Raw genomic sequence first — 26,437 nt, 5'->3', positions numbered from 1 at the left:
AATCACGTTTAAATCATTACGTTAAGAAAAATAAGCCAGAGTCACAATGACAAGTATTTTTCATGTTTTCCGCGGTGTGCAGAATCTCAGAAATGCAGCAGAAGCAACATGAAAGTAGAAGGGATACTATTGAACCATGGGAAGAGGATCAGAAGGAGGCAGAAAAAGGGTATGAGAGATTAATAATGAGACGCATATGACTGAAGTAGGTTGTATGCATGTGTGTAAGTCCTGCATTGAAACTCAATCATACATATGCACTAAACACAGACACACACACTCATGCACACGCAGGCACACACGCACATGATGTACTAAGTTTTAGGGCAGAAATGGCCACAATAGCCAAAAAACTTGAGGCATTCCAAATGTCCATCAGCTGGTAAACACCATGTTCTAAATTCACACAGTGCAATTACATTCCACAATATTTTAATACAGTCCAATAAAAAGAAACAAGCCGAACAAAATGTCATATGCTGCAAGGTGACATTTTGGCATTGTGTATTACAATATGTGCAAGAATGGACATTTGTCCCCTAGTAAGGAGACAGTCTGGTCAAATGGAGTATCTATTTTAGTTTTTTGAACAATCTCCACACTGGTTTCCATAGTGGTTGTACTAGTTTACATTCCCAACAACAATTTATAGGTTTTTCTTTTTCCTCACAGCCTCACCAGCATTGGTTATCGTGAGATTTTTGGTGATAGTAGGAATGACATAGTATCTAGGGTAGTTTTAATTTGCGTTTCTCTGATGTTCAGGGATGATGAGAATTCTTTCATGTGTTTACTGACAATTTTTTATTTCTTCTGAAAGGTGTCTATTCCATTCAGTTGCCCATTTTGTCATTGGGTTTTTTATTTTCACGTGTCTAATTTTTTGAGTATTTGTATATTCTTTACATTAGTCCTCTGCCCGTGAAGTAGCTAGTAAATATTTTTCCCATTGTGTAAATTTACTTTGTACTCTGTTGGTTGCTTCCTTTGCAGTAGTGAAGAATATTAACTAATTTGATATAATGACTGTTGGATCTTGTCAAAGGCCTTTTCTGCTTCTGTTGAGATGATCACATATTTTTGTTATCAGTCCTATTCATGCAATAAATTTCATTTTTTGATTTGCCTATATTGACCCATTCTTGCATCGCTGGGATGAATCCTACTTGATCATGATATATGATCTTTTCGATGATTTGTTACATTCTGTTTGCCATCATATTAGCAAGGCTTTTTAAAAATCTATGTTTATTTAAAAAGTTGGTTTCTTGACTTTTATGTTTGTATACTTGTCTGGTTTTTGGATCAGAATAACTTTAGCTTCCAAGAATGATTCTGGAAGTATTGCTTCCCTCTCAATGTTATTATTGTTTGAGGAGGTTTGGTTTTAGATCTTCCTTGAATATTTTTGTTAGAATCCTCCTGTGAGTCCATCATGTCCTGGGCTTTTCTTTTTTGGGTTATTTTTAAAAATTGTTGCTTCAGTTTCATAAATTATTATTGGATTGCTCAAGATTTTTAAGTCTTCTTGATTGAGTTTTTCCAGTTCATATATATCTAGGAATCTCAGTATTTCTTCTGAGTTCTCCAATTAGTTGGCATTTTATCTGTGGGTTAGCTGGCCCTTTTACTAAGTCCTAAATCTTTCTTTTGCTTTTCTAAAAGTCTCTTATTACAGATTGATTTTGGTTTCAGCATGTATGTCCTTCCCCTTTCTTCCAGTTACCTGTGTTCTTAGTTCAATTTCTCTAGGTAGCTTTGAATGAGGCTCCTCCTCTATTCAGCCATCTAGATTTTGTTTCCTAATCCATTCTGCTAATCGTGTATCTATTAATTGGAGAATTGAGAACATTTACATTGATAGTTGTAATTGATAAGTATTGACTTTTTCCTGTCATTGTGTTAATTTCTCATAGTTGTTTTGCTTTCTTTCCCTTCTACTTCATTGGTAAGCATACTTAGTGTACTCATTTTGTTGGACATTTTGGCATTGTTAGTTTCATTGTCTCCTTCTAGGATAGCCTTGAGAATTTTTTGCAGTATTGGTTTGGTGGTCATGGACTTTCACTTTTTCTTTATTATGGAGGCTGTTATTTTTCCATCAAATTCAAAGAAAATTTTACAGGATATAACAGTCTGGGTTGGCAGTTGTTTCCTTATGGAGCTTGAAATATTTCATTCCATAGTCTTGCCATGAAGAGATGTGTTGAGAAATCTGTTGCAATTCTGACTGATTTTCCTTGAAGTTATTTGTTGCTATTCTCTAGTAGCCTTTAGGGTTCTATTCTGGTGTTGGATTTCTGCTATTTTAGTTATTATGGGCCATGGAGTGGTTTTCTTCTTATCATAGGTATTTGGGATTCTATACATTCCACTGATGTGTTTGTTAAATTCTTTTCATGTCTGGAAAATTTTTCTGCTATTAATTATGTAAATGGGTTTTTAAAAATGTCCTTTGTGCTATCTGCTGATTTTTCACTAATTCCATTCCTCATGTATTAGACCTCTTTCAGTCCTCTTGCCAGTGTTAGATCCATTTCTCATGTTTTTTTGTTGATTTCTGAGGTATCTGTCATTAATTGATCACTGATCACCATCTTGCCTCTTGGTGTGACATGCTGTGTTCACACTGAATCCTTCTGCTCACCATATTTCCAATCTTCTGAAGTTCAGTTTGCAACTTTCTTATCAACTCCCATTTTTTTATTCTAGGCTTCCTGTTGTGCAACTCTTTTATTAGCTCCATTTCCTGTTTATTAGTGTCTTTTCTGTACTCACAGATCATTTTTTCCATTAGTGTCACTATCAGGTTATTTGTATCTTCTTCAAATTTCTCAAGCTCCTTATTGAACTCCTCTACTTGAGTTGATTCCTTTTCAGACCTATCCGCTGTGCTGCTCATGATTTCCTCACTCTGAACACCCCTAAATCAGTTTGCAGGGAGGTGGAGGGTTTTGGAGACAATTTGTTGACTTGTCTTTTCACGTTTCTGTTATTTTGTTCATGTTTTGCTCTGGGGTTCCCAAGTTCGCTGGACCACTGCTCTGCTCTTTGGGAGTGAAACACACAGTATTGTTTACAAACCCAGGCAATCCAGCTGTTGGTATAGAGAGAAAACCGATTGCCAGCCAACACTATATTACTTGGCTATAGTAGCAAATTCAGCAACAATGGCATCAAATGTCAACTGGTTGTTAACAAAACCTAAGAAATATTCATGAGCAGCCTTTAACCAAAACAACAGGGACTATGATTTTAGTGAGGACAATTAGGCCTCTCCTATATTGGCATTTGTACTTCAGGCCTTTAATTTCTGTTGGATGTAGGCAGCAGTTCCAGAGCTCAAACACATCACTACACTAATGCCTTCATACTAGGACTTCCCACTTTGATCATTACTCCCACCAAACCTGCACTCCAAGTTGAACATGTGCTCTGTGATCTTCCTGGGTTAAGCCTGGGCTTCCAGGGATACCCATAAGGTCCTTATTTTGCTGTCATGCTCTCAAAGTCTATCTTCTAAGCCTGGCTCTCAACCAGGTTCTTTGTAGAGTATCAGTTCAGTACTGAAGAGAAACTCTCCTGGTACTCGGTCACTTCTTTGGTCATGTTGGTCTGTTAGTTGTCACCTCCCTTGACCTGTGCTGTGAAGAAGCCTAGGGTCAGGGTGCATGATTTCCTGTTCTCCTGGCCCAGCATGCGCTGAGTAGGCATGAGTGTTGGCTGGGGGCATGGTGCACAGTTACCAAGTCCTCCTGCCTCACTGTTGAGCCTGGGTGGGTGTTGCTCTCCGCTCTGAAGTCACGTTATCTTTGATAAAAAGGAGATGTGTTCAGGAGCCTTGGTTGTGATTACTGAAGATAAGTACTATTTTTGTCAATTGCATTGAAAGGTGAGGCAGACAATGAGAACAATTTTTGAGGGAATTAAAGTTGATGCATAGAACCTGATTACAGAAATTGCTTTTTTAAAAAGGAGCAAAGTGCCAGAAATAATTTTAACAAAAGGTGAACTGTTATGTCTGGAAAATGAGTGTACACTGCTGTGATAGGACTGAGCTTGTGGAATATGGAGTGATCTATAACTCATTTCAATCTGGAGTGCCCAATTTACTAGATGTACCTACATACCAAAGTTGTTTAGTCCTATGAGTACATCCTTTAAATTTGATAGGGATGAAAAGAGTAGCTATCTTACTGTCTTAATGTAAGCAGTAAGAATGTGATGTATGCAATCCCTTTGAACAATTCTGAACACATTATAAAATTCTCCAATATCACACAGTATATTTTAGTGACTTTTTTATTACAGTACAGTGGTTACCCAGTCAGGAGAAATATTGAAACATACAAGGAGTGACTGGTTATCCAAACTGTAGTGGAATATAAATTGATGGAGGTCTTTCCATGTGTCATTGGCCATTTTGCATCTAAGACTTGACATTTACATTATTTTTTTTCAGATCAATATCTTTATCTGAATTTTTAAAAATTTATTTATTTATTTATTTTAAAAACTAAAAAACTAACAAAACAACAATGAAGACAAAATCAAAACAACACAAAAACAACAAAAAATGATACATAACCTCAAAACAAAATGATAGCAGCCATGGTTAATTCCTGACATTTACATTATTATAATGTGTACTACCTACCTACCAGTAAGAGTTATACTTCCCAATTTAGGTGAGCACAATTAGTGATGTAATTAATGTTTTTAAAATATACTATTGTATTTCTTAAACACTGTATAATGTATTTACTTTATAATGTAGTCTATATTTTTTCCTACTTACATACAGGGTAATAAAAAAGGGTTGGAGTGTTAATGAGCTGAGGGAATCAGAATGACAACCAAGATTACAGGATTCAGTGAAAACTCCTTCTGTCTTCACTTTATTCTTCTCCTTACCTCTTTCCTCCTCCTCCTCTTCCTTTTCCTCCTCCTCTGTTTATAGTAATGCAGACTGAACCCGGGTGCTTAGCACTGAGTTATATTTCCAGAAATTTTAAATGTATTTGATGACTGGGTCTCACTAAACTGCCAGCCTGTGCCTGAATTTGTGGTCCTCCTACATCAGCCTCCCAGAGCGCTGAGATCACAACTGTGCACCAGCATCCTGGCTGGATGCTACACTTTTTCACATAAAGTATCAATGATCCTAAAGCAGGGTTATTGTGGCAGATTGACTTGAGCCCTTAACTGATCTTTCAGACCCAGCATATTTTGATTTGGACAGTAATTCAATGCTGTTTTTGAATTAAATTCCTATATAAAGGAACATATGAGACCTTCCATTCCATATAGTTGGGAGCTCTTTGAACATGCATATTCTGGTGGTGATACTAAAATCGGTGAAATCATCAGAAGGCAAGATTATAAAGCCTTTTTATTGATGTTAGCTGATTACTTAGTAGTCATTTTCTATTAGTGTATCAAAAATGTCCCTCCAATCAACACTTATTTCTATTATTTTATCAATTACCAGGGGATCTACTCCTTTTGGTGCACACAGAATCAGACTTTCCAGGGTACCAGTATTTGAGAGATTACAGTATTTTCATTGCAACTGTGAGAGGTGGAATACCTTCACATAGGCAACGACACTAAATTATGGTACAACAAGCTGCAGATTGAAGATTGTTTACTTTCAGCCTTCTTGACTCCACCCTTGTTACTCTTGAACAGCCTCAGACACAGTGATGTTCAAGTGGCTCTGTCTTCAACTGTGGCATGAATCCTGGCACAAACTTGTGAGTGCATCACTGTCCAGCAAAGAGCTGGACAGGACCTTGTGTTTGCCAGGTGGACATTTGCACCACTGAGATATATCCCCAACCTGTTCTTTTTTATCTTTTTCTTTTCCTTCCCTCCCTCAACCACTCATCTCTTGACCCTCTTGGATCTATTCTTTTTTAAGTTTTGTACATGTCTGTAGTACAACATGTTTCCATTCCTTGTGTAAAGTTGGTACAAAACACATTCCAATTCCATTTTTATCATTCCTCCATTCTCTTCTTTTCTAGGTTCTGGGGCCACTTTATTTTTTATTTTTTTGTTTTTGTCTTTGTTTTTGTTTTTGTTTTTTTCTGGTACCAGGAATCGAACTCATGACATTGTGCTTGCCAGGCAGGCACTGTACAGCTGAGCTAAATCCCTAGCCTCTCTGGGGCCATTTTAATAGCAGTAATGGTAGCAATTATATAAAGCACTAACTGAAATCACATCCACAGACATGTACATCTGGGCTCAGATTGATGCTTACATATGCTTATGTACTTTTCTGGCATCACAAGTCTTTATTTACAACAGCTCAAGTGCCAGGGGTATAGCTCACTTGCACAGCACCTTCCTGGCAAGTGCAAGGTTGTGAGTTCAATTCCCAGTACCAAACAAACAAAAAAAAATACAACTGCACAAGTGGCCAGATTTTGGGTTGTAACATAAGATGTCGGTGCTAAGTTAAACCTAATATTCTGACCATAACACAAGTTGTTTGTATTTGAAGTTGTTTCATAACTTGAGAATCCACTTAGCTTCCTCTTTTGAATCCATATGAACATTAGGATGGTTTTTCCTGTTTTATAAAGTATGTGTTTGGAATTTTGATTCAGATTGTGTTAAATCTTTACAAAAATTTTGGAAAGATGGCAATTTTGACAATATTGATTTTACTGATTCAGAAATGGTATATCTTTCCATTGTCTGATGTGTTCAATTGTCTTTTTCAAAGTACTGTAGTATTCATTGTACTGGTCTTTTGCCTCCTTAGTTTAATTCTTCAGTATTTAATCTTTCTTGATGCTATTGTGAATGGTATTTTTTTCTAATTTCTTTCTCAGTGGGCTCATTATTTATGTACAGAAATGCTCTTGACTTTTGTTTTTTGATTGTGTGCCCTGTTATATTATTGAATTTTGATATTAACCCTAATATTTAGTGCAATGGTGGGAGGTTTCTGTGGAGGATATCATGTCATGTGTAAATAATGATAATTTGACTATTTCCTTTAAATATCCATTTTATTTCTTTTTTATTTTTATTTATTTTTATTTTTTATTTCTTTTTTATTATCTTATTGCTTTTGCTAATATTTTGAGTACCATGTTGAACAGGAGTGGCAATAGTTACATCCTTAACTTTTTCTGGTTTTATAGGTAAAGATTTCAGCTCTTTCCCATTTATTTTGATGTTGGCAGTAAGTTTGTCATCAATGGCTTTATCTGACTTAGATAAGATCCCTTTATTTCTGTTGTCTTCAGAGTTTGTTTCTTGAAACATCACATTTTCTGTTTTGCCAATACTATAAATTCTACACTAATGGTCTTGCCACATAGGTATGAATATAAAGTGCAACCTATAACCTCAAGAACCTAACAGTGGGATATTTAAACAAAAAAGGACACTGCTATCATAATATTGCTTCCTCTGCTGTGACAACTGACCATCCGTCTCCCTCCTGAGGTGACTAACCAAGAGACTGCTGCTTACATAGGGAAGACTGATGGGGTGAGTGTTAGAAAAAGAGGTTTTGTTTAAGATAAGATTGAGGTTTCTTTTGACGTTATGTAGATCCAAGAAGTAAATTGTTGAATTTATTTATCTGCAGTTCAGGATGAGGTCAAGTCTGAAGGTGTGTTTGTTGGCATTGTTGTGTCAATACCATATACTGTGTAAGTTCCAGAAAAGGCAAAGTTATTATGAGGAAAGAGGTCGTGTAGAAAACAAGGAAAGGAATCGGACCAGCAAAATGTTCTGAGAAGGAGGAACAGTGATTCTGGAGGAAAAGCAGGGGAATGTGATGCATGGAAGTCAAGGACAGTGAACTTTTCCCAGGAGGAGGGAGTTGCTAGTGCTGGTGAGGACTACAGAGGAGGAAAGTGGCAGGATAATGTTGTATTTTGTTAAAGTCTTTTTCTGCATCTTTTTGAGATAACTATGTGATTTTCATCTTTGCATCAGTCTATGTGATGGATTAAGGACTGATTTGTGTTTGTTGAACCATCCTTGCATCCCTACATTGAAGCCTACTTCATCTTGATGAATAATTTTTTGATGATGCATTGCATTCTGTTGGCAGCATCTTGCTGAGGATTTTTGCATATGTATTCATTTAAGATTGGTCTACAGTTCTCTTTTTTTGTGGGATCTTTGTCTAGTTTTGGAATCAGGCTAGACTAATTCTGGGTAGCCTTCAGGATTGACTAGGAATACTCTTTCCCTTTGGATTTCATTAAAAGGTTTTAAGAGCATTGGTGTTAGAATTTACCTGAAGTATTTGTGGAATTCATCAGTGAACACTTCTATACATGGGCTTTTTTAGATGTTAGGTTACTTGTTACTGCATCAATTTCATTGCCTCATGTTAGACTTTGCAGGGGTTTTAAATCATCTTAGCTAAGTTTTGGTTTTATATATATATATATATATATAGATGGGAATCCATGCATTTCTTTTAAATTCTCCAATTTTTTAAGAGTACAAGTTTGCAACTGATTGCTAATGATTTCTATTTCATCAGTATCCACTTAAATTGTAATAAGCATAGAGTTTGAAATCTATTCTCATGTACTTTCTATAGGATATTTCCTTAGTTGCAAGATTTCATCACAGGTGTCATACTGGAAGAGATTAAGCCTCTCTTCTCACCATCAATTCAGAAGTGTGATGTGTGAGCTATTGCTTGCAGTGAATTTAAGCCACACAAAGTGAAGTTGAGCAGCTAAAAAATAAATCTCTGATTATACAAATTTTTTGTCAAAAATAATTCACAACTGAAATGAACTTTTCAGAGATCCCAGGTTTTGGCCTTTTCACAGTTACTGTCTCATTACTTTTAGAATCACAATAGTTTTTGATATTCTTATATTAGACATTGTAAATAGTTTTTAGGAATATTATTCCAGAGTAGGGTGAGTTTTCCAGTAACAAATATTTATCCAGTATCATGTCCTACATGAGATATGATATTGGCAAAAGTATAATGTTATTTTTCTCTGATTATTAACTAATGCTAGTTCTCTCATCATGAGTATTTTAGATGGTGTCTTGGTTACTTTTCTCTAGTTGCTGGGACAAAGTACCTGATGCCCAAAATTAAGGAAAGAAAGGTTTATTTTGCTTACAGTTTGTGGAGGTTTCAGTCCATACTTGGCAGGTTACAAGGCAGAGTGGCACATGGCAGAGGGCTACAGCTAATGGCAGCAGAACACAGCAAAGCAACAAGCACACACCGGGGTGGAATGGCCTCAAGCAGCCTCTTCCTCTCCCTTACATATGCAAACTATCCACCCCAGGGCAGGTGTAGCTCTCACACCCATAATCAATCAAACTCTAAAAGCCTGCCCCATCACCTCATGAGGCTTTGGGGGGACACAGACACAAACCATAACATTCCACCCCTGGCCCCCCAAAGACTCATGCCCACCCCTTTGTACAAACAGCATTTAGTCCATCTGCAAGAGTTGCCAATGTCCTAACAGTTTCAGCATTGCTGAAGAATCTAAGTCCCAAGTCTCCCCAAAATGTAAGGCAAACTCTTAGCTGTGAGCCCCTGTACAAATGAAAAGTTAAACACTTCCAACATTCAATGGCATGAAATAAGCAGTACTATTCCAAAAGGTACAAACAGGGGGACACAGAGCATTGGGACCAAAGCAAGTCCAAAATCCAGCAGAGCTAACATCATGTCCTATACTTCCATGACCATCATCTGAAGCAATCTGTGGCACATTGTGAGCTCCAAAGGGCTTGCATGAGCCCACCCCTATGACACTTCTGGTGGTTACAGCTTCTATGGCTTCTCTCTTAGGCCTGCTTTGCTCCCTCCTTGCAGCTTTCCTTAGATGATCCACGGTCCTTGCTTTTCTAAACTTCTGAGGTCTCCAGGGCACCTTTTGCTTCACACTCACAGCCTCACACACCGCCCTCTCAGGGGCACACTGCCTGGCCTCCCAGGCCTTCTGAAATCTGGGTGGAAGCCTCTTAAACCTCAGAACTCTTGCATTCTCCATGCACTTAAAGCCAGGGCCACGGGGATGATGCCAAGGTCTGCTGCCACCTGGAGCAGTAGCCAAGTTTTCCTCTCTCTTGGCCACAGGGGTCTAGAGCCTGGATCATTGGGCACTCTGAATCCAATTCTGAGGAACAAATCCTCTATGCTGCCGCCATTCTGGAAGCTGGTGCGGCCACTGCCACCATTCTGGAACCTATTGCGGCTGCCGCTGCCTTTCTGGAGCATGATGATCTGAGGTTTCCTTCTCAAGGCAAGGTCTTTCACCTTTGCAGTTCTGAGGCTGCAAAGGGTGGAGACTTGCTGCTTCTTGTGATGTCCTCAGGCCATCTTTTCTATTCTCCGGTTCCTTCTCAGGAATGGAGATCTCCTCAGCTGTGGGAAAGAGAGGTCCAGAGGTCTGGTTGATGGCCGTGGCAGAGGAGCGGGTCTGAGCACACTCAGACTCGTCATGTCCTCGGCACACTGAGTGAGTCGCCCTGCCTAGGCTGTCCCCCTCTGACCTCTTACTTCCGCACAGCCCCCGGCCAAAAGCACCACCTCCAAACCACGCCCCTAGCCCCGCCTCCATTGCCACGCCTCTAGCCTGCTTAATAAAATGCCTGGTACTTCCACAATAAACCAGATCTGTGCCATCAGCCTAGTCTCCGGTGTCTTCTTTGCACCGTGTCGCCGCTTACCACGGGCCCAGGTCCCTCGACCCAAAGAGGTTCAACCTCACTAAGCTCCACCTTTGCAGTCCACAGCTTTACTGGAGCTTCCTTTCTGGCCAAACTCAAATTTTAATTAATCATCCTGCTGGGCTCTTTGTTCTTGATTCTCAATATAAATCTGCTAAAAGCCCCCAACAATAGCCATGCCACTTCCCCAACATCTGACTGCCTTGAAACTTCTTTTGCCAGATTAATCAGTCCGCTGCCACCCTTAATCTCAGTCTTAGGCAAAGCCTCTGGACATGAGCAAAATGCAGACAAACTTTCTGCCAAGCCATAACACACATCATCTGGAGTCCAACAACCAATGCAATCCTTCTTCCTAACAGAAACCTCCTGAACCTGGTCTTTACTGGCAGGATTCCTTTCAGTCTTCCGGTCTTTGGAGCTCTGATCAGAATCTCCCAGACAGAACAGCCCAAGTTGTTCTAGTGCTTCTGTTTCAGGTGACATCTCTGAACCTTTCTGAACACTTCCCACAAGCCACTTCCCAAGGCTCTTGAATCACATGGTCAGGTGTAGTCACAGCAACGACCCCACTCCCCTGGTACCAAATTCTGTCTTGGTTACTTTTCTCTCATTGCTGGGACAAAATACCTGACGCCCAAAATTAAGGAAAGAAAAGTTTATTTTGCTTACAGTTTGTGGAGGTTTCAGTCCATACTTGGCAGGTTACAAGGCAGAGTGGCACATGGCAGAGGGTTACAGCTCATGGTGGCAGAACACAACAAAAGCAACAAGCACTAAAAGGGAGGAATGGCGGCAGGCAGCCTCTTCCTCTCCTTTACATATGCAAACTATCTACCCCAGCGCAGGTGTAGCTCTCACACCTATAATCAATCAAACTCTAAAAGCCTGCCCTATGACCTCATGAGGCTTTGGGGGACACACAGACACAAGCCATAACAGATGGTTTATAGCAGTGGTCTCACCCTGGGAGAGTTTTGCATCTTGCTTCCCACATTCTGACCCTAGTCACTGGAAGAGAACATTTGGGGAATTTTCCCTTCCAAAACATCACTAATCCAGAGGTTGAAACATTAATTTCCACTGCCTTTTTGAATAATAATTCCAGAGTCATGTGTCATGCAAATTTCCCCCTTTTGGTTCAGTTCATCATGGTTTATTTAAGTTTGTTTTATTAGAAAACAACAAAGTAAATATATTAGACAGTTTTAGAAATCTGTCACTGTCTTTATGAATATATTGTCAATGCAGGTGGAAGATGTTTACTTTTTATCTTTGAGCCTTTTCAATGTTTCTTCCTATTCCATGAGTTCTTAGTCATCATTTCCTAATAATTTTTCAGAAATTGTCTTTATATGTCATAAAGTGAAGACTGCCTTCATAGTTTGGATGTGGAATGTCCCCAAAATCCATGTGTCTTGGGTTTCAGCTTGGTGGGCACTGGAAGACTGGGGCCTACTGGGAGGTTTTAGGTCATGGAAGGGGAGCTCTCAAAGGGGACTGTTGCATGCCAGTGTCTTTCCTATCATTCATGCCCCAGCCATGAGATGAATATTTTGTTCTGTATATACCACCTGCCATGACATACTGCTCCACAGGGGCAAAAGCAATGGATCTGCCAAACCGTTGACTGAAACATTTCTATCCTAAGCCATAATAAATCTTTCTTCTTGTAAATTGGTTATCTCAGGTAATTTGTTGCAGAGATGAAAAGCTAATACAATAAGCACAGTTTTTTTTTCCATAACACTCTTCAAACTTTTACAATTTTATCTATATTTTTACTACTGGTAATGCCAAATGGTTGCATATATTTGACCATATTTGCTATAGTGTTTTAAAATATCTTTTAGACATTTTCTTGGTGCAACTGAATGTAGAGCCAAAACTATATATATATATGTATATATGATTTAGAAGGTGCCATTGAAAAATGCAGTGTGTTTAAATTTACTAAAATTACAGTTAAACACACATCAACATTAGTTTCCCTCAAAATGTTCCCACTTGCTTTGAATACACTTATCCCACTGTTCTTGGCTCCTTAATCAATTCAAAATACTTCCCTTTCACGGTCATTTTGACATTCAGGATGAGGCAGAAGTCATATCATGACAGATCTATTGAGATAAATAAGGCAGATGAGGATACACCGTAACTTTTTATGAGCCTGCCTTGCTGTTAGATGTTGGCTGGCACTTGGTCCCAAATTTCACTATATCTTTTTGAAATCACACTCCCTAAGTTCAGTAAAGATGGTTTCCAGAACTGCTTCAGAATGTGGCCAGGATGATGGGATAAGTATGTTCAAAATGAAGAATAATTTTACAGGGCTAGTAACAATGTGTCTTCTCTTGTAAGAATTTTTAAAAATTTAAACATGAACCATTTTTTCAATGATGACTTGTATGCATGTATTACATATATATGTATATATAGTTCTCTTCATTGATAATAAGTGAATGTACATGACCTGTAAGATTTCTGAGATACATGTAACCCTAACCCTAACCCCATTGTTCATTTAAAATGAATTTGGTAGCCTGTTTTTAAAAACATGTGGCTTTCTGAGATTTTTGCACTGAGAAATTCAGATATGGGATTGATTGTGCACTTGTGCTGGAATAATGACTCCAGTACCCTTAAACTTGCTCAATACCTCCCAGTACTTAAAATCTAAAATCCTAGCATCAGCCACAAGGCTGGTTCCATGTGACACTGGGCCTAATCATTACCCCTTTCCACCTCATTTCTGTGCTTCAGTGCCCTGTTGTCTTCTGGTTTCCTAATGAAGTTCATGAATTTTTTTAACCTTTTGCACATGATATGACCTTTACCTTTCCCCAGAAACATAGACCTAGACCACACTTGTCTTCCAGCTCACCTGAAATTGGCCTTTCCTGGCCCCCTTTCACAGTCTGCTCAGAGTCCCTCTCTGGCACCTTGTTGTCATTTAGACCTTCCTGCTCTTTTCTGTGAAAATAATTCCACACTTCTGCCCTCTCTGGCTCCTGCACAATTTCCCTTGTTTGTTCTCTGTCCCTCCTGCTCCCTTCACCAATGTGAACTCCCAGCTGTCAGTTTTTCTGCTTTTGGGTTTGCAGGGGCAGCGCAGGCCTGGCAGGGTCATTAGGAAGGAGACTGTGTATCCTGGAGGAGAGGGTCCCATGCAGCACAGGGTGAGGCTCTGGGCTGAGGGAGAGCGCAGGGAGTGTTCTGGGCTGAGCTTTCCAGCAACAGGTGGTGGGCATGGGGTTGAGGGTGAAACAAGTCCAGCCCCTGAGCCAGGGGCTGGCCAGCAGGGAGGGGCAGTTTGGGGAATCAGGTCTGGCAGGAGTGGAGTCCCTGCCCCGTGGGTTTCCTGCCCAAGGGAGGTGAAAGGTGAACCCCTGGGTGCTGGTGTGTGGGTGGCTAACAGTATCCTCCTGGGAGGAGGCTTGTGGCCAGGTCACTCCTGTCCCACAGGGGGTTTCTTGCATCAGAACTAATTTGTGTGTCACCTCTCCAATGGGATAGAGCAGGTGTGGTACCTGGAGAGACACACCTACAAGAGGAGTTCCTGCTCTTTGACAGTCACAGTGGGGAGCACTGTGCAGTGACAGAGCTGGGGCTGGCAGAGGCCAAGTCCTGGAACAGCCAGAAGGACTTCCTTGAGGACATATAGGCTGCAGTGGACATGTACTGCAGATTCAACAGGGGATTTTGTAGAGGTTCACTGTGCAGAAGAGAGGTGAGTGTCTACCTGGGTAGCCAGGGAGAGGGAAGGAGGGAGGGAGAGAGAAAGAGAGAGGGTGAAAGGAAAGGAAAGGAAGGAAAAAGGGGCGGTGAGGGACAAAGGGAGGAGAGAGGAAGGAGGGACAGGGAAGACAGGAGAGAAAGAAGGGAGACGGTGGGGAAGACAGAAAGAGGAAAGGGAGAGAGAAGAAGGGACACAGGGGGAGAAGGAGAGGGAAAAGAGAATGAAGGAGAGAAAGGGAGAGGAGAGAGAAAGGATTGAAGAGAGGGTGAAAGGGAGAGATGGAGAGAGGGGCAGCAAAAAAGAGAGAAAGAAAAGGAGAGAGAATGAGAGAAAGGAAGGGAGGGGCCAGGAGAGAATGAGAGAAAAAGGGAGAGGGGTGGAGAAGGGGAGAGGAAGGGAGAGCAGGGAGGGGAGAGGGGAGGTAGACAGGTTGACAGAGGGGAAAAGGGGCAGAGAAAAGGTGAGAAAGAAAGGGAGATAAACAAGGGAGAGAGAGAGGGAAGGAAAGAGAGAAGGAGACGGAGGGTGAGGCAAGAGAGGAGGGAAGGAGGGAGGGAGAGGTTCTCCGTCTGGAGTGTGTGGACTGTGAGCAAACAGAGGTTTATGAGGGTTTGTGTGAGAATCTGCGGTTCTTGAGGAAGTGTGTATTTTGCCAGAGTATGACAGCGTGTGTGTCTGCACGGGGACATGATGTGCTCCAAATGGAGCAGGCAGGGCTACAGGCACAGGAAGTGCTGAGAGGCTTGGGGTGTTGCTGGACAGGGTAGGGGTCTGCTCAGGCTGATGGTGAAGGTGGGGGTGGGGGGAGACTGAGACTCAGGCAGGGTACAGGATTGTGGGCATCTTTGCTGGGCCAAGGGTGCAAGGAGGACAGGGGTGTCAGCAGCCGGGATGCTGTGAGGAGGCGGCTCACACACGGCCCTTGGCTTGCAGCCTTTTTTATGGTGAAGTCCAGGAAATACAAGTGCGCTGTGTGCACACATTTCAGGGAACAAAAGTGTCAGATTAATGTGGTGGGAGAAGGGGGACGAGGCACCTGGGACCTTGTCCAAGGCTTCGTTTACATCCCAATTTCCCGTTGTTTCTCACTTGTTTATTTGCCTGCCTGGTGTATGCACCTTCACATGACTGAAGAGATGGTGAAGCTGGCCTTTGCTTAGAGTGGTGGTACTTAATGTACTGATGTTACTGCTTTTATAATCGAATAACAGGAGGAGGTTGTGTGTTATTTCTTTCTGTATTGTAATCTAACTTGTAATTGTACTTGGTGAGACTAGTTTTTATTTATTTATTTATTTTGGGGGGGGTTTCCAGTACCAGGAATTTGAACTCATGACCTCGCGCTTGCCAGGCAGGCGCTGTGCTGCTGAGCTGCATCCCCAGCCCCAGAGACTAGTTTTAAATACTGACAATTCAATTCTCCCTTAGTGTTGTATGTAGGTTGTTTCTCTGAATATCAAAATCTGAAAAAATATTCCAATGTGCTATGCAAAATGGTGTAATATTTGCATGTCACTTATGTATATGCTCCTTTGTATTTCATATCGTACCTAAATTGCTTATGCTTCCTTAACACTGTGTGAATGCTACCTACATAATTATATTGTTTAGGAAAAAATGACAAGAAAAAAGTGAGTATGTTTACTACCAACACATATTTTTGCTATATAAACAGATGAATCTTCCAGTGGGGAACCCTGGGATACAGAGGTCCACCTGTATGCTAAAACATTGTACTTTTAATTTATAACTTTAATTTTTTGATTTATAAGGTTTCAAAACATTTTTCTACAACTATTAACAAATGCTATTATTCTAAAAATTATTTATATTTTCTCTGGGGTCTACCGCTTTTTAAGTGATTTTATGGCTTTTTCTTTTTATGGACTGGGAATTGAACTCAGGACCTTGAGCTTGCCAGGCCAAGAACTTGCACCAGTGAGCTATATCCCTGACCCTTTTTCCTTATGGGTTCTTTTTTTTTTTTTTTTAACCAGGAATCGAACTCACAACCTTGTGCTTGCCAGGCAGGCACTTGTGCCACTGAGCTATATATATCTCCAGCCCTTTTATGGGTTCTTTATGCAGAAATATTCTTAATACCTTCCTGCTATTTTATGCAGCAGCTTCTCCATTTTCTGGTTTATATTTCATTTCTGTTTAATACTGTTCATGATCAAAATGCAAACATCGTAATAAAATATGATGCAACATTGTTGATACTGATTTACTTGCAATCTTATATCTGCCATTTTCTGGTACTGTGAAAATTTGTCCTTTTGGAACAATGCATCTAGTGAAGCAGGTATTGGGAGGGATTGTAACAGGCACGAGGCACATGTATTAATAAGTCCAAGACACCGTGTTGACCACAAAGGTACAACCTGGTAACTCTAGGTAGGTGAGTTTAGTAACAGAGAGGCATTCCTCAGGTGAGTGCAAAGAAGGCATCTCTCTAAAGGATTGATTCCCTTGCTGCTTTCCTTCTGCTCAGGACTCCAAGTTACCTGGGACTCAGCTCTCAGGCTTAGAGACTCAATCCCTCTGCCCCTGCTTCCCAGTGTGAAGCCCTTCCTGGCCCTGGAAGTGTGACTGTGTGGACAGAGCATTCCCAGGCTTCCCTGCTCCATCCCCTTCCTACTCCTCTGCTCCTGTCCGCTTTTCCATGGGGTTGCAACTCAGATTCTCACATAGGAAATGGGGGAACAGTAAACTAGGAAAAATACATTAATGGCAAAATGCTAGTTCATGCTTTATATATGTTAGTTACTTAAATTCTAATATAACACTAAATACTGAATCAATGTCACTGTCCCATTACAGGTGAGACAAATGCTGCACAAAGAAATGCAATGAACTCTTTCAGGATTAGCAGGAAGAGGGAAAGCCTGGATTGAGCTCAGGCAATCTGGTTACAGAAATCACACTTTTACTTAATACTTCATATACTGTGGGAAGACTTGAAAACCCTTTATTCAGAAATGAAAAATCATGTCATGTCAAGCTATGGAAAATGTAACATTTTTTTCAGATCTCTTGTGCCCTTGCTTTGAGAGTGTAATTGTGGGCTCAAGACAGAGGCTCCTGTGAGCCTCAGGCCGATGTGAGAAGGCCAATAAGGACCTGGGTCTGTTGCTGGAGAGGCCCAGAAAGGCAGCCAGCCAAGAGCTATTCTGCCTTCCTGACTGGGTCTCTCTGCCTTTTCTCCTCTAGTTGAGCCTAAGGTGACCGTGTACCCCACAATGACACAGCCCCTGCAGCACCACAACCTCCTGGTCTGCTCTGTGAGTGGCTTCTACCCAGGCCATGTCGAAGTCAGATGGTTCCGGAACGGGCAGGAGGAGGAGGCTGGGGTGGAGTCCACAGGCCTGATCCGGAATGGAGACTGGACCTTCCAGACCCTGGTCATGCTGGAAACTGTTCCTCAGAGTGGAGAGGTTTACGCCTGCCAGGTAGAGCACCCGAGCTGCAGCAGCCCTGTCACGGTGGAGTGGAGTGAGTGGGAAACCCTTCACCTCATAAAATCCCCTCGCACCCGCCTTGAAGCAAAACACACCTCCTGGTACTCGGTCACCTCTTTGTTCATGCCAGTCTGTTGGCTGCCATCTTTCTAAACCTGTGCTGTGAAGAACCCAAGGCCTTGGATCCTGGCGCACGGTTCCCTGTTCTGCTCGCTCAGCGTGGGTGTGGGGTACGCATCAGGGTTGGCTGCAGTCACGGTGCATAGTTCCCAAGTCCTATGCCTTGCAGTCTGGCCTGGGCAAGTGTTAGTGTTCGCACTGAAGTCATTGTTACATTTTTAATAAAATAGTAAAAGAGGTAAGTAGTGTTAATAAGATGGGGAAATCAGAATGGGAAATAGTATTTCAAGATTTAATGAAAACTCTTCCTTATTTCCATTCTTTTCTTATTTTTTTCTTCTGCCTCTTTCTAGTCTGCTCTTCTTTTTCCTCCCCTTCCTCCTGGTGCTCTTCCTTCTCTTTCTTCTCTCCTCTTCCTTTTCCTGCTCCTCTTGTTCCTTCTCCTCCTCTTTGTACTACTGGAGATGGAAGCCAGGTCCTTCACAGTGAACTACATATCTAGAATTTTAAAATTTTTACTTTCTGACCAAGTCTTACTTACTGCCCAGCCCAGGCCTGAACTTGTGGTTCTTCTACTTCAGCCTCCCAGAATCCTGAGATTGCAGGTGTGCACATCATCCTGCCTGGACTGAACACTTTTTCCCATAAAATATCCATTACTCTAAAGCAGAGTTATAGCAGTCTAACTTGTGTCCTTTACTGATCTTTCACACCTAAAATACTTCCATTTAGACAGTCATTTGTCTCTGCTGTTGGGTTAAATTCCTATGTGAAGAAACACTCAAGACCCTCCATTCCACATAGCTGGACACATGTACATGTGTATTCTGGCAGTGGTACTAAAATCAGAAAGAGCATCAGGAGACAAACTTATAAGATCTCTCTATAGATGTTAACTGATTGACTAGAATTCAGTTGCTGTTAATGTATCAGAAATGTTCCTCCAATCAGCACTTTTATTTCTATCATTTTCTATCATTTTATCAGTTACCAGGGAACGCAGCTCCTTGAGGTGCCCACAGAATCACAACCTTTTCATAGTACAAATATCTGAAAGCTCACAGTACTTTCACTGTAACCGTGAGAGGGTGAATAGCTTCCCATAGCCAGCAACACTAAATTATGGTACAATAAGATCAGATTGAATGTCTGCAACTCTCAGTCACCTTCACTCCATTCTCCTTACTCTTGAACACCTTCAGACATAGAGATGTTCAACTAGCTCTGTCTTCAAATGTGGGACAAGGGTCAAATTTGTGAATGCATTCCTGAGAGCTGGTTCTCCTTAGTGGTCCAATTAAACTGTTTCAGAAGTAATTGGATCAAACCTTTATCGTAGAACTCAGGAGACTGAGGTGGGAGGATTGGCATGAATTTAAGGCCAGCCTGTGCAACATAGTGAATTCAAGGCCGGCGTGACCTAAATATTGAGACCCTGTCTCACCTTCCTTCCCCAAAGAGAAAGAAAAATATTCACTTGAAACAATCTGTGTAATGAAGGAAATTCTAATGAAGGAATTTCCAAGTCCTCTTCAGTGAAACTTCAGCCTCAACTCATGTTCTCTCAGGGCCTTGAGGGGATTTAGAAATAATGATGTTAAATTCATTTCCAACTATATTACTTCCCCTATATTATGTTGCTTTATGCCAGAAAAAGGGGAGATTTCTCTTTAAAAACAGAGCTTTATATGTAGAATTCTACTCTATCAACATACTTTTGTTCTCTTTTCAGTAGGAAATATTCAAATTTTGAACTTGTTAAAAGATTTCTGTAAAATGGGAGGTGGAGTATAAATCTGAATGGTTTTTCCCAGTAGATCTTGTGTCTCGTGCTCACCAGGGTCGGAGCACACATGGGGATGCACCGAGAGGCGTCCTCCATCACCTTCTTTGTTGCTTTCTGAACTCCAGCAGCTGACCCCTATCTCTGTGCTGGAGGCTGTGATGCGGGTGTGGTCAGTGCTCTCTTTTTCTCCTGCTCTTAACACCTTGCACTGGAATCAGAGGTTCTTCTTACTTTAAATTTCCCTGTAGACAATGAGCATCTGGGGGTGTGTTCTTTGTTGCCTCAAGTACAGGTCTGTAATCCTGTCATAGGCTGGGGTTCACGTTATTAACCTGTCTTGAACCTCTCTATGCTACCAATTGCTCCTCACATCCCATATTCTCTGGCGTGAGCCCACAAAATGGTTTGAACTCATTTCAATAAAATGTGTGAGAATCTATACTTAAGTAATCATCACACTATTGAAGCAATTTTTTGTGTTTCAAAGTATACATACTAGCAGGAGTACAAGGAGAGTGTGAAGGATAATACCAACTCACAGGGCTCAAAGCCAATATGCAAGGAGAGGAAACTTATTGGCCTATCGGGGTCTTGACCCAAATTTCAGAGGTTTTGTTTTCATTGTTCCCTCTCTTTTTCTTAATGAGCCGTGGTGCGTTACCGATACCTCCACATCCTTTCTGTCCTTTCACCAGCAATGCCCTGACCTGTACTGAAAATCTTTGAAATTTGCACAGATCTTCAGCACTTTAAGAGATCCATTAGTGATGACAACATTTAAGAAAAATTTATATGATATGAAGTGTTAACTGTCGCCATACTTTGAGTGTGGAATGTTCTCTAAAAGTCTCTGTGTTAAAGGCTCGGGCTTCAGGTTGGTAGACACTTGAAGGTGTGAGCTGCTGGGAGTTTAAAGGTCATGGAAGGGGAGCTTTCAAAGGGGGTTGTGGGATGCTAGAATATTTTCTTTCTTTCATACCGCAGCCATGAGGGGAACACCATGCCTGGTGCCATGTTACGTTGCTCCACAGGCACAGCAGCAATGGGTCTGCCTCCCCGTGGACTGAAACGTCCCTACCGTGAGCCAGAATCAGTCTTTGTTCTTTATTAGTTGGTTGTCTCAAGTAGTTTTCTAACAGTGATGGAAAGCTAACAGAATTATCACAAATATTTTTCCATAATGTGCTTCGAACTTTTGCAATGATTCTCTATTCTTTACTATTGCTAATGCCAAATGCTTACATACAATAGGTCATATTTCCTATGGAATTTTAAAATGTCTTTTTGAACTTTTGTCAGTACAATTAAAGGTAAAGTCAAAACCACTAAAATATATATACATATATATATAGACATATATATACATATAAACATGCATATATATGATTTATAAGGTGTAATAGAAGAGAGTATGTTTAAAATTCTAAAATATTATAATTAAACACATATTGCTATTAGTTTCCCTTAAAATATTCCCACTTCTTCAAACACACTTATCCTCTTTTCTTGCCCCCTTCTGAACCATTCTGGAAGTTATTTTTTGTGTCTGCAGTTGCACTGTCCTGGCTCCTTACAACTCAAAACATTCAGCTTTGATGGTCATTTTGATTTTAAGGAAGAGAGAGAAGTCACACTATTCCAGATCTATTGAGATGAATAAGGTAGATGAGAATACACAATTCTTTTTTTTATGAACCCACCTTTCTGTCCAGTGTTGGATGGTCCTTGGCAGCAGCATTCACAGTCTTTTTTTTTTTTTTTTTTTTTGGTTTTTTGGGGGGTTTTTTTTGTTTTTTTGTTTTTGTTTTTTTGTTTTTTTTTCCCAGAAATCAAACGCACGAACTTGCACTAGCTAGGCTGGCGTTGGGCTGCTGAGCTAAATCCCCAGCCCCATTCACCATATTTTTAAAAATCACACCTGCTACAGACAGTAAAGGAAATCTCCAGAACTGCTTCACAGTATGAGAAGTATTTTTTTTAGTTTATTTTATTGGTACATTTTAGATATGCATAAGATCGCATTTATCATAGGGAATTTGTATCTGTACGTGATACATCTTACTTCACCTTTTCCCCCCACCCGTTCCACTCCCCTGTCTTCCACCTCTCTTTCCTTCCTTATCTACAAAAGCTTTCTTTCCATTTTTTCCCTTCTATTCTCTTTTCCTTTTCCTTTCCTTTCTTTTCTTCTCTCCCCATCTTGTTACCCTTACTGTATGGGACATGCAGGTTTAAATATCACATTATTTTTCTGGTGTGAGAAACTGAAAGTATAAATAAGGATAAAAATTCATAATGTTAAGAAATTTTAAAAATTTGGACATTAGGCATTTCAATCACCAGTTCTATGTGTATATATGTGTATGAGGTTTTATGTATTGAAACTAAGGAAACAAATGTGACTCGAACTTTCTGAGATACACCATCTCCCCATCATTCATTTAAAATGAATCTGGCATCACAGTTTTCAAAAGATGTGGCTTTTTGAATTGAGAAATTCAGATGCGGGATTGTGGGCCTGTATCATTCTATTTTAATCTCCTTAAACCTGTTCAGCAGTCTCCCATTCCTTAAAATCCAAAATCCCAGCATCACCTGCAAAACCGGTTCCATGGACGTCTGGCCTAGTCTTTACTCCTAATCCTTACTCCTGCCCGCCTCGCTTCTGTGCTTCAGTACCCTGTTGTCTTCCGAACCTTCTGCACATGGTATTACCTTTACCGTTCTCCCAAAACATAGGCCCAGACCGCATCTGCCCTACAGCTCACTTGAACTGAGCCTCTTCTGGCCCATTCCACAGTCATTCCTCAGAGTCCCTCCCTGGCATCCTGTTGTCATTTAGATCTTTCTACCCTTCTCTGTGAAAAGACTTCCACACTCCTACCATCCCCCTCTCCTGCACAATTGCCCCTGTCCGGCCTCTGTCCTTCCTGCTCCCTTCACCGATGTGAACTCCCACCTGCCTGTTTTTGTGCCTTTGGGTTTGCAGGGGCAGCGCAGGTCTGGCAGGGTCAGCAGGTAGGAGAAAGGGTGTAGCCTGGACAGGGTGAAGCACTCTGGGCCGAGGGAGAGGGCAGGGGGTGTTTGGGCAGAAGGTGGTGGGGGCAGGATTGAGGGCTAATCCTAGTCCATCTCCAGGCCTGGGACTGGGCCAGCAAGGAGGGGCAGCTATGTGAATCAGGTCTGGGAGGTGCGCTGTCCTGCCCCTTGCGTTTCCTGCCTCTGGCAGGTGAAAAGTGAACCCCTAAGTGCTGGTGTGTGCACGGCTGGCAGTGTCCTCCTGGGAGGAGGTCCGTGACCAGGTGACTCCTGTCCCACAGCTCGTTTCTTGGAGTATGCTAGATCGGAGTGTCACTTCTCTAATGGGACGGAGCGGGTGCGGTTTCTGGAGAGATACATCTACAACCAGGAGGAGTATGTGCGCTTCGACAGCGAAGTGGGCAAGTACCTCCCAGCGAGCGAGCTGGGGCGACTGGACGCAGAACACTACAACAGCCAGAAGGACCTGCTGGAGCGGAAGCTCGCCCAGGTGGACGCTTACTGCAGATACAACTACGGGGTTGGAGAGCAGTTCACGGTGCAGAGGAGAGGTGAGTGTGGGGCCTGGGAGGCCCTGGAGAGGGAAGGAGGGACGCAGAGGGAGGAGGAGACACGGAGAGAGGAAGGAAGAAAGAGAAAGTAGGGGGGGGAGACAAAGGGAGAGGGAGGGGGAGAGGGAGAGGGTGAGAGTGAGTGAGGGAGACAGTAGAGACAGGGAGGAAGTGAGGGAGAGAAAGGGGCGTGAGGGAGGGAGAAAGGGATGGAGGGAAAAGAGGAAGGGGACAGTACAGAAGATGAGAAAGGGAGAGAGCAAGAGAAAAAAGTGAAGGAAAGAGGAAAGAGAGGGAGAGGGAGAGGAAAAGAGGGACAGAGGGAAGGGGAGAGAAGAGGTGCAGAGACAGACAAAATGGGAGGCCGAGGACTGAGAGGGAGAAAGGAGAGAGACACACAGAGAGACAGAGAGAGAAGAGGAGGAAGAGGAGGGCAAGGAGATGGAGAGAAGGGAAGAGGGCTGTCCTGAGCATGTGGAACTGTGAGCACACAGAAGTCATGAGGGCTCATGTGAGAATCGATGGTCCTTGGGGAAGTGTGTGATTTTGCCTCTGTGTGTGTGTATGTGTGTGTGTGTGTGTTTGAAAACAGGGACAGAGATACAGAGACAGACAAGGAGACAGAGACAGACAGAGGGAGGGAGAGGGCAAGGAGAGAGAGGGAGAGGGAGATGGTGAGAGAGAGGGGGGGGGGGGGGGAGCTGTGTGTGTCCTGTGCCCCGAGGCTGGCCCTAAGCAGAGCAGGGGCAGCATGGCTGTGGGCGCAGGAGGGCTCGGAGGAGGGGGAGCACGGGGGAGAGGACCCCAGAGGCTGAGGAGAGGGGCGAGACTGTGCCCAGGATGATGGCGAAGGGAGCAGCAACTGGGGGCAAGGCTGCGACACGGGAGCAGGGAAGGGAAATGTGGACTTCTTCGTGGGGCTGGGGTGCAGGGAGGACGGGGGTCAGCAGCTGGGATGTGAGGAGGCGGCTCACACACTGCCCTTGGCTTGCAGCCCTCTTTAGGGTGAAGCCCAGGAAACACAAGTGCGCTGTGTGCACAAGGTTTCGGGGACAAAAGTGTCAGATTAGTGTGGCGGGAGGAGGGGTCAAGGCACCTGGGACCTTTTCCAAAGATTCTTTTGGGTCTCAGTTTCTTGCTGTTTGTGGCTTGTTAGTTTACTTACCTAGCGTACACACCTTTAGGTTGTTGAAGAGATGGTTAAAGTGGCTTTTGATCACAGCTGTGTTACTTAACACACTGATGTTACTGTTTTCACAAACTAATAATACTGAGGTGGCTGTGTATTATTTCTTTCTGTAGTTGCAACCCAACCTGTGATTCAGCTTGGTGAGACTTTTTTTTTTTAAAAAATACTAACAAATTCAGGTCTCTTTTAGTTTTGTGTGTGTGGGGGTGCTGTTTTCTTGAATATCACAATCTGAAAAAAATATTCCAGTATGTTATTTAAAATGGTGTAATATTTGCATATAATTTATAAATCCTTCATATTTCAAATCCTGTCTAAACTACTTATAATACCTAACGCTGTGTATATGCTAGCTACATAATGTTGTATTGTTCAGGGAAAAATGACAAGAACAAAGTGGCCATATTCAGTACAAACACATATTTTACAGTATTTTTACTGCACAGACAGATGATTTCTCCAGTAGGGAACCCTCGGATATAGAGGTCCACCTGTGCTCTAAAACACTGTACTTTGTTGTACATTGTAATTTTTAACTTTAATTTTTTTTGATTTATAAGGTTTTTGAACATTTTTCTGCAGCTATTAGCAAATACTATTATTCTAAAGATTATCTGTTTCTTCTCTGGCGTCTACTGCTTTCTAAGTGATTTTATGGGTTCATTATGCAGAAACATTCTTAATACCTTCCTGCTATTTTATTCAGCATCTTCTCTATTTTCTGGGTTGCATTTCATTTCTGTTTAATACTATGAATGTCCAGAATGTAAACATTTTACTTAATCAAGTATGATGCAACATTGTTGGTACTGATTTATTTGCAATCCTAGCTGTCATTTTCTGGTACCGTGAGAATGTGTCCTTCTGGGGTAATGCATTTAGTGAGGCTGGTTTTGGGAGGGACTGTAACAGGCATGAGGCACCCGTATTAATAAATCCCAGACACTGTGCTGATCACAAAGATCAGTACAGAAAGTGAAACAGATACAACCTGGTATCAATAAGTAGGTGTGTTTGGTAAGGGAAAGGCATCCCCCAGGTGAGAGAAAGGGGGGATCTCTAAAGGACTGATTCACTTGCTGCTTTCCCTCTGCTCAGAACCCCTGACTTACTTGGGACTCGGCTCTCAGCCCTAGAGACTCACATCTCTCTGTCCCAGCTTCCTGGCCCCGGAAGTGTGAGAGAGAGCATTCCCAGGATTCCCTGCTCCATCCCCTCCCCACTCTGCTGCTCATCCCCAGTTCTCCACGCTTCTCTGGCTCAGAATCTCACATAGGAAACAGGAGAAGAATAAACAAGGAAAATACACTGATGGCAACATGCTAGTCCATGCTTTGTATATTTTAGTTGCTTTAATTCTCATATAACAGTGCATGCTGCATTGGCATCCTTATCCCATTGCAGAGGAGAAGGCTGAGGCATGAAGAAATGTAAAACCATCCCCCTCAAAAACATTCTCAGGATTAGCCAGGAGAGGGAGAGCCCAGATTTGAACCCAGCAGGCTCTCTCCAGAAGTCACAGTATTAATTAATATTTCATATTCTCTGGAAAGACTTGAAAACACTTTACTCAGTAATGAAAGACCATGTTAAGCTATGAAAATTGGAACTATTTTTTCAAATCCCTTGTGCCCTTGCTTTGAGGGTTAAATTGTGGGCTCAAGACAGAGGCTCCTGTGAGCCCCAGGCAGATGTGAGGAAGTGAGAAGTGTAGAAGTGAGGACCTGGGTCTGTTGCTGGAGAGGCCCAGAAAGGCAGCCAACCAAGAGCTGTTCTGCCTTCCTGACTGGGTCTCTCTGCCTTTTCTCCTCTAGTTGAGCCCAAGGTGACCGTGTACCCAACAAAGACCCAGTCCCT

At 42.0% G+C, this 26,437-nt stretch overlaps 1 protein-coding gene across 2 annotated transcripts in view; it reads left to right on the top strand.

Moving 5' to 3' along the window:
* LOC102009319 (HLA class II histocompatibility antigen, DRB1-1 beta chain-like) overlaps positions 1-26,437 on the top strand; it is a 33,848-nt gene that overhangs the window by 2,123 nt on the left and 5,288 nt on the right. For both annotated transcript variants that reach the window (XM_013517041.1, XM_013517040.1), the window contains exons 3-4: positions 76-169; positions 17,648-17,929. In XM_013517041.1, coding sequence (XP_013372495.1) covers positions 109-169; positions 17,648-17,929 — 343 coding nt within the window. In that variant the 5' untranslated portion in view covers positions 76-108. The remainder of the gene's footprint in view (positions 1-75; positions 170-17,647; positions 17,930-26,437) is intronic.

Source organism: Chinchilla lanigera, unplaced genomic scaffold, assembly GCF_000276665.1.
Source record: "Chinchilla lanigera isolate Chin_1 unplaced genomic scaffold, ChiLan1.0 scaffold00036, whole genome shotgun sequence".
In the NCBI taxonomy this organism is placed as follows: domain Eukaryota; kingdom Metazoa; phylum Chordata; class Mammalia; order Rodentia; family Chinchillidae; genus Chinchilla; species Chinchilla lanigera.
The sequence above is the reverse complement of the archived record's forward strand: the minus strand, read 5'-3'. Positions and strand labels throughout refer to the sequence as shown.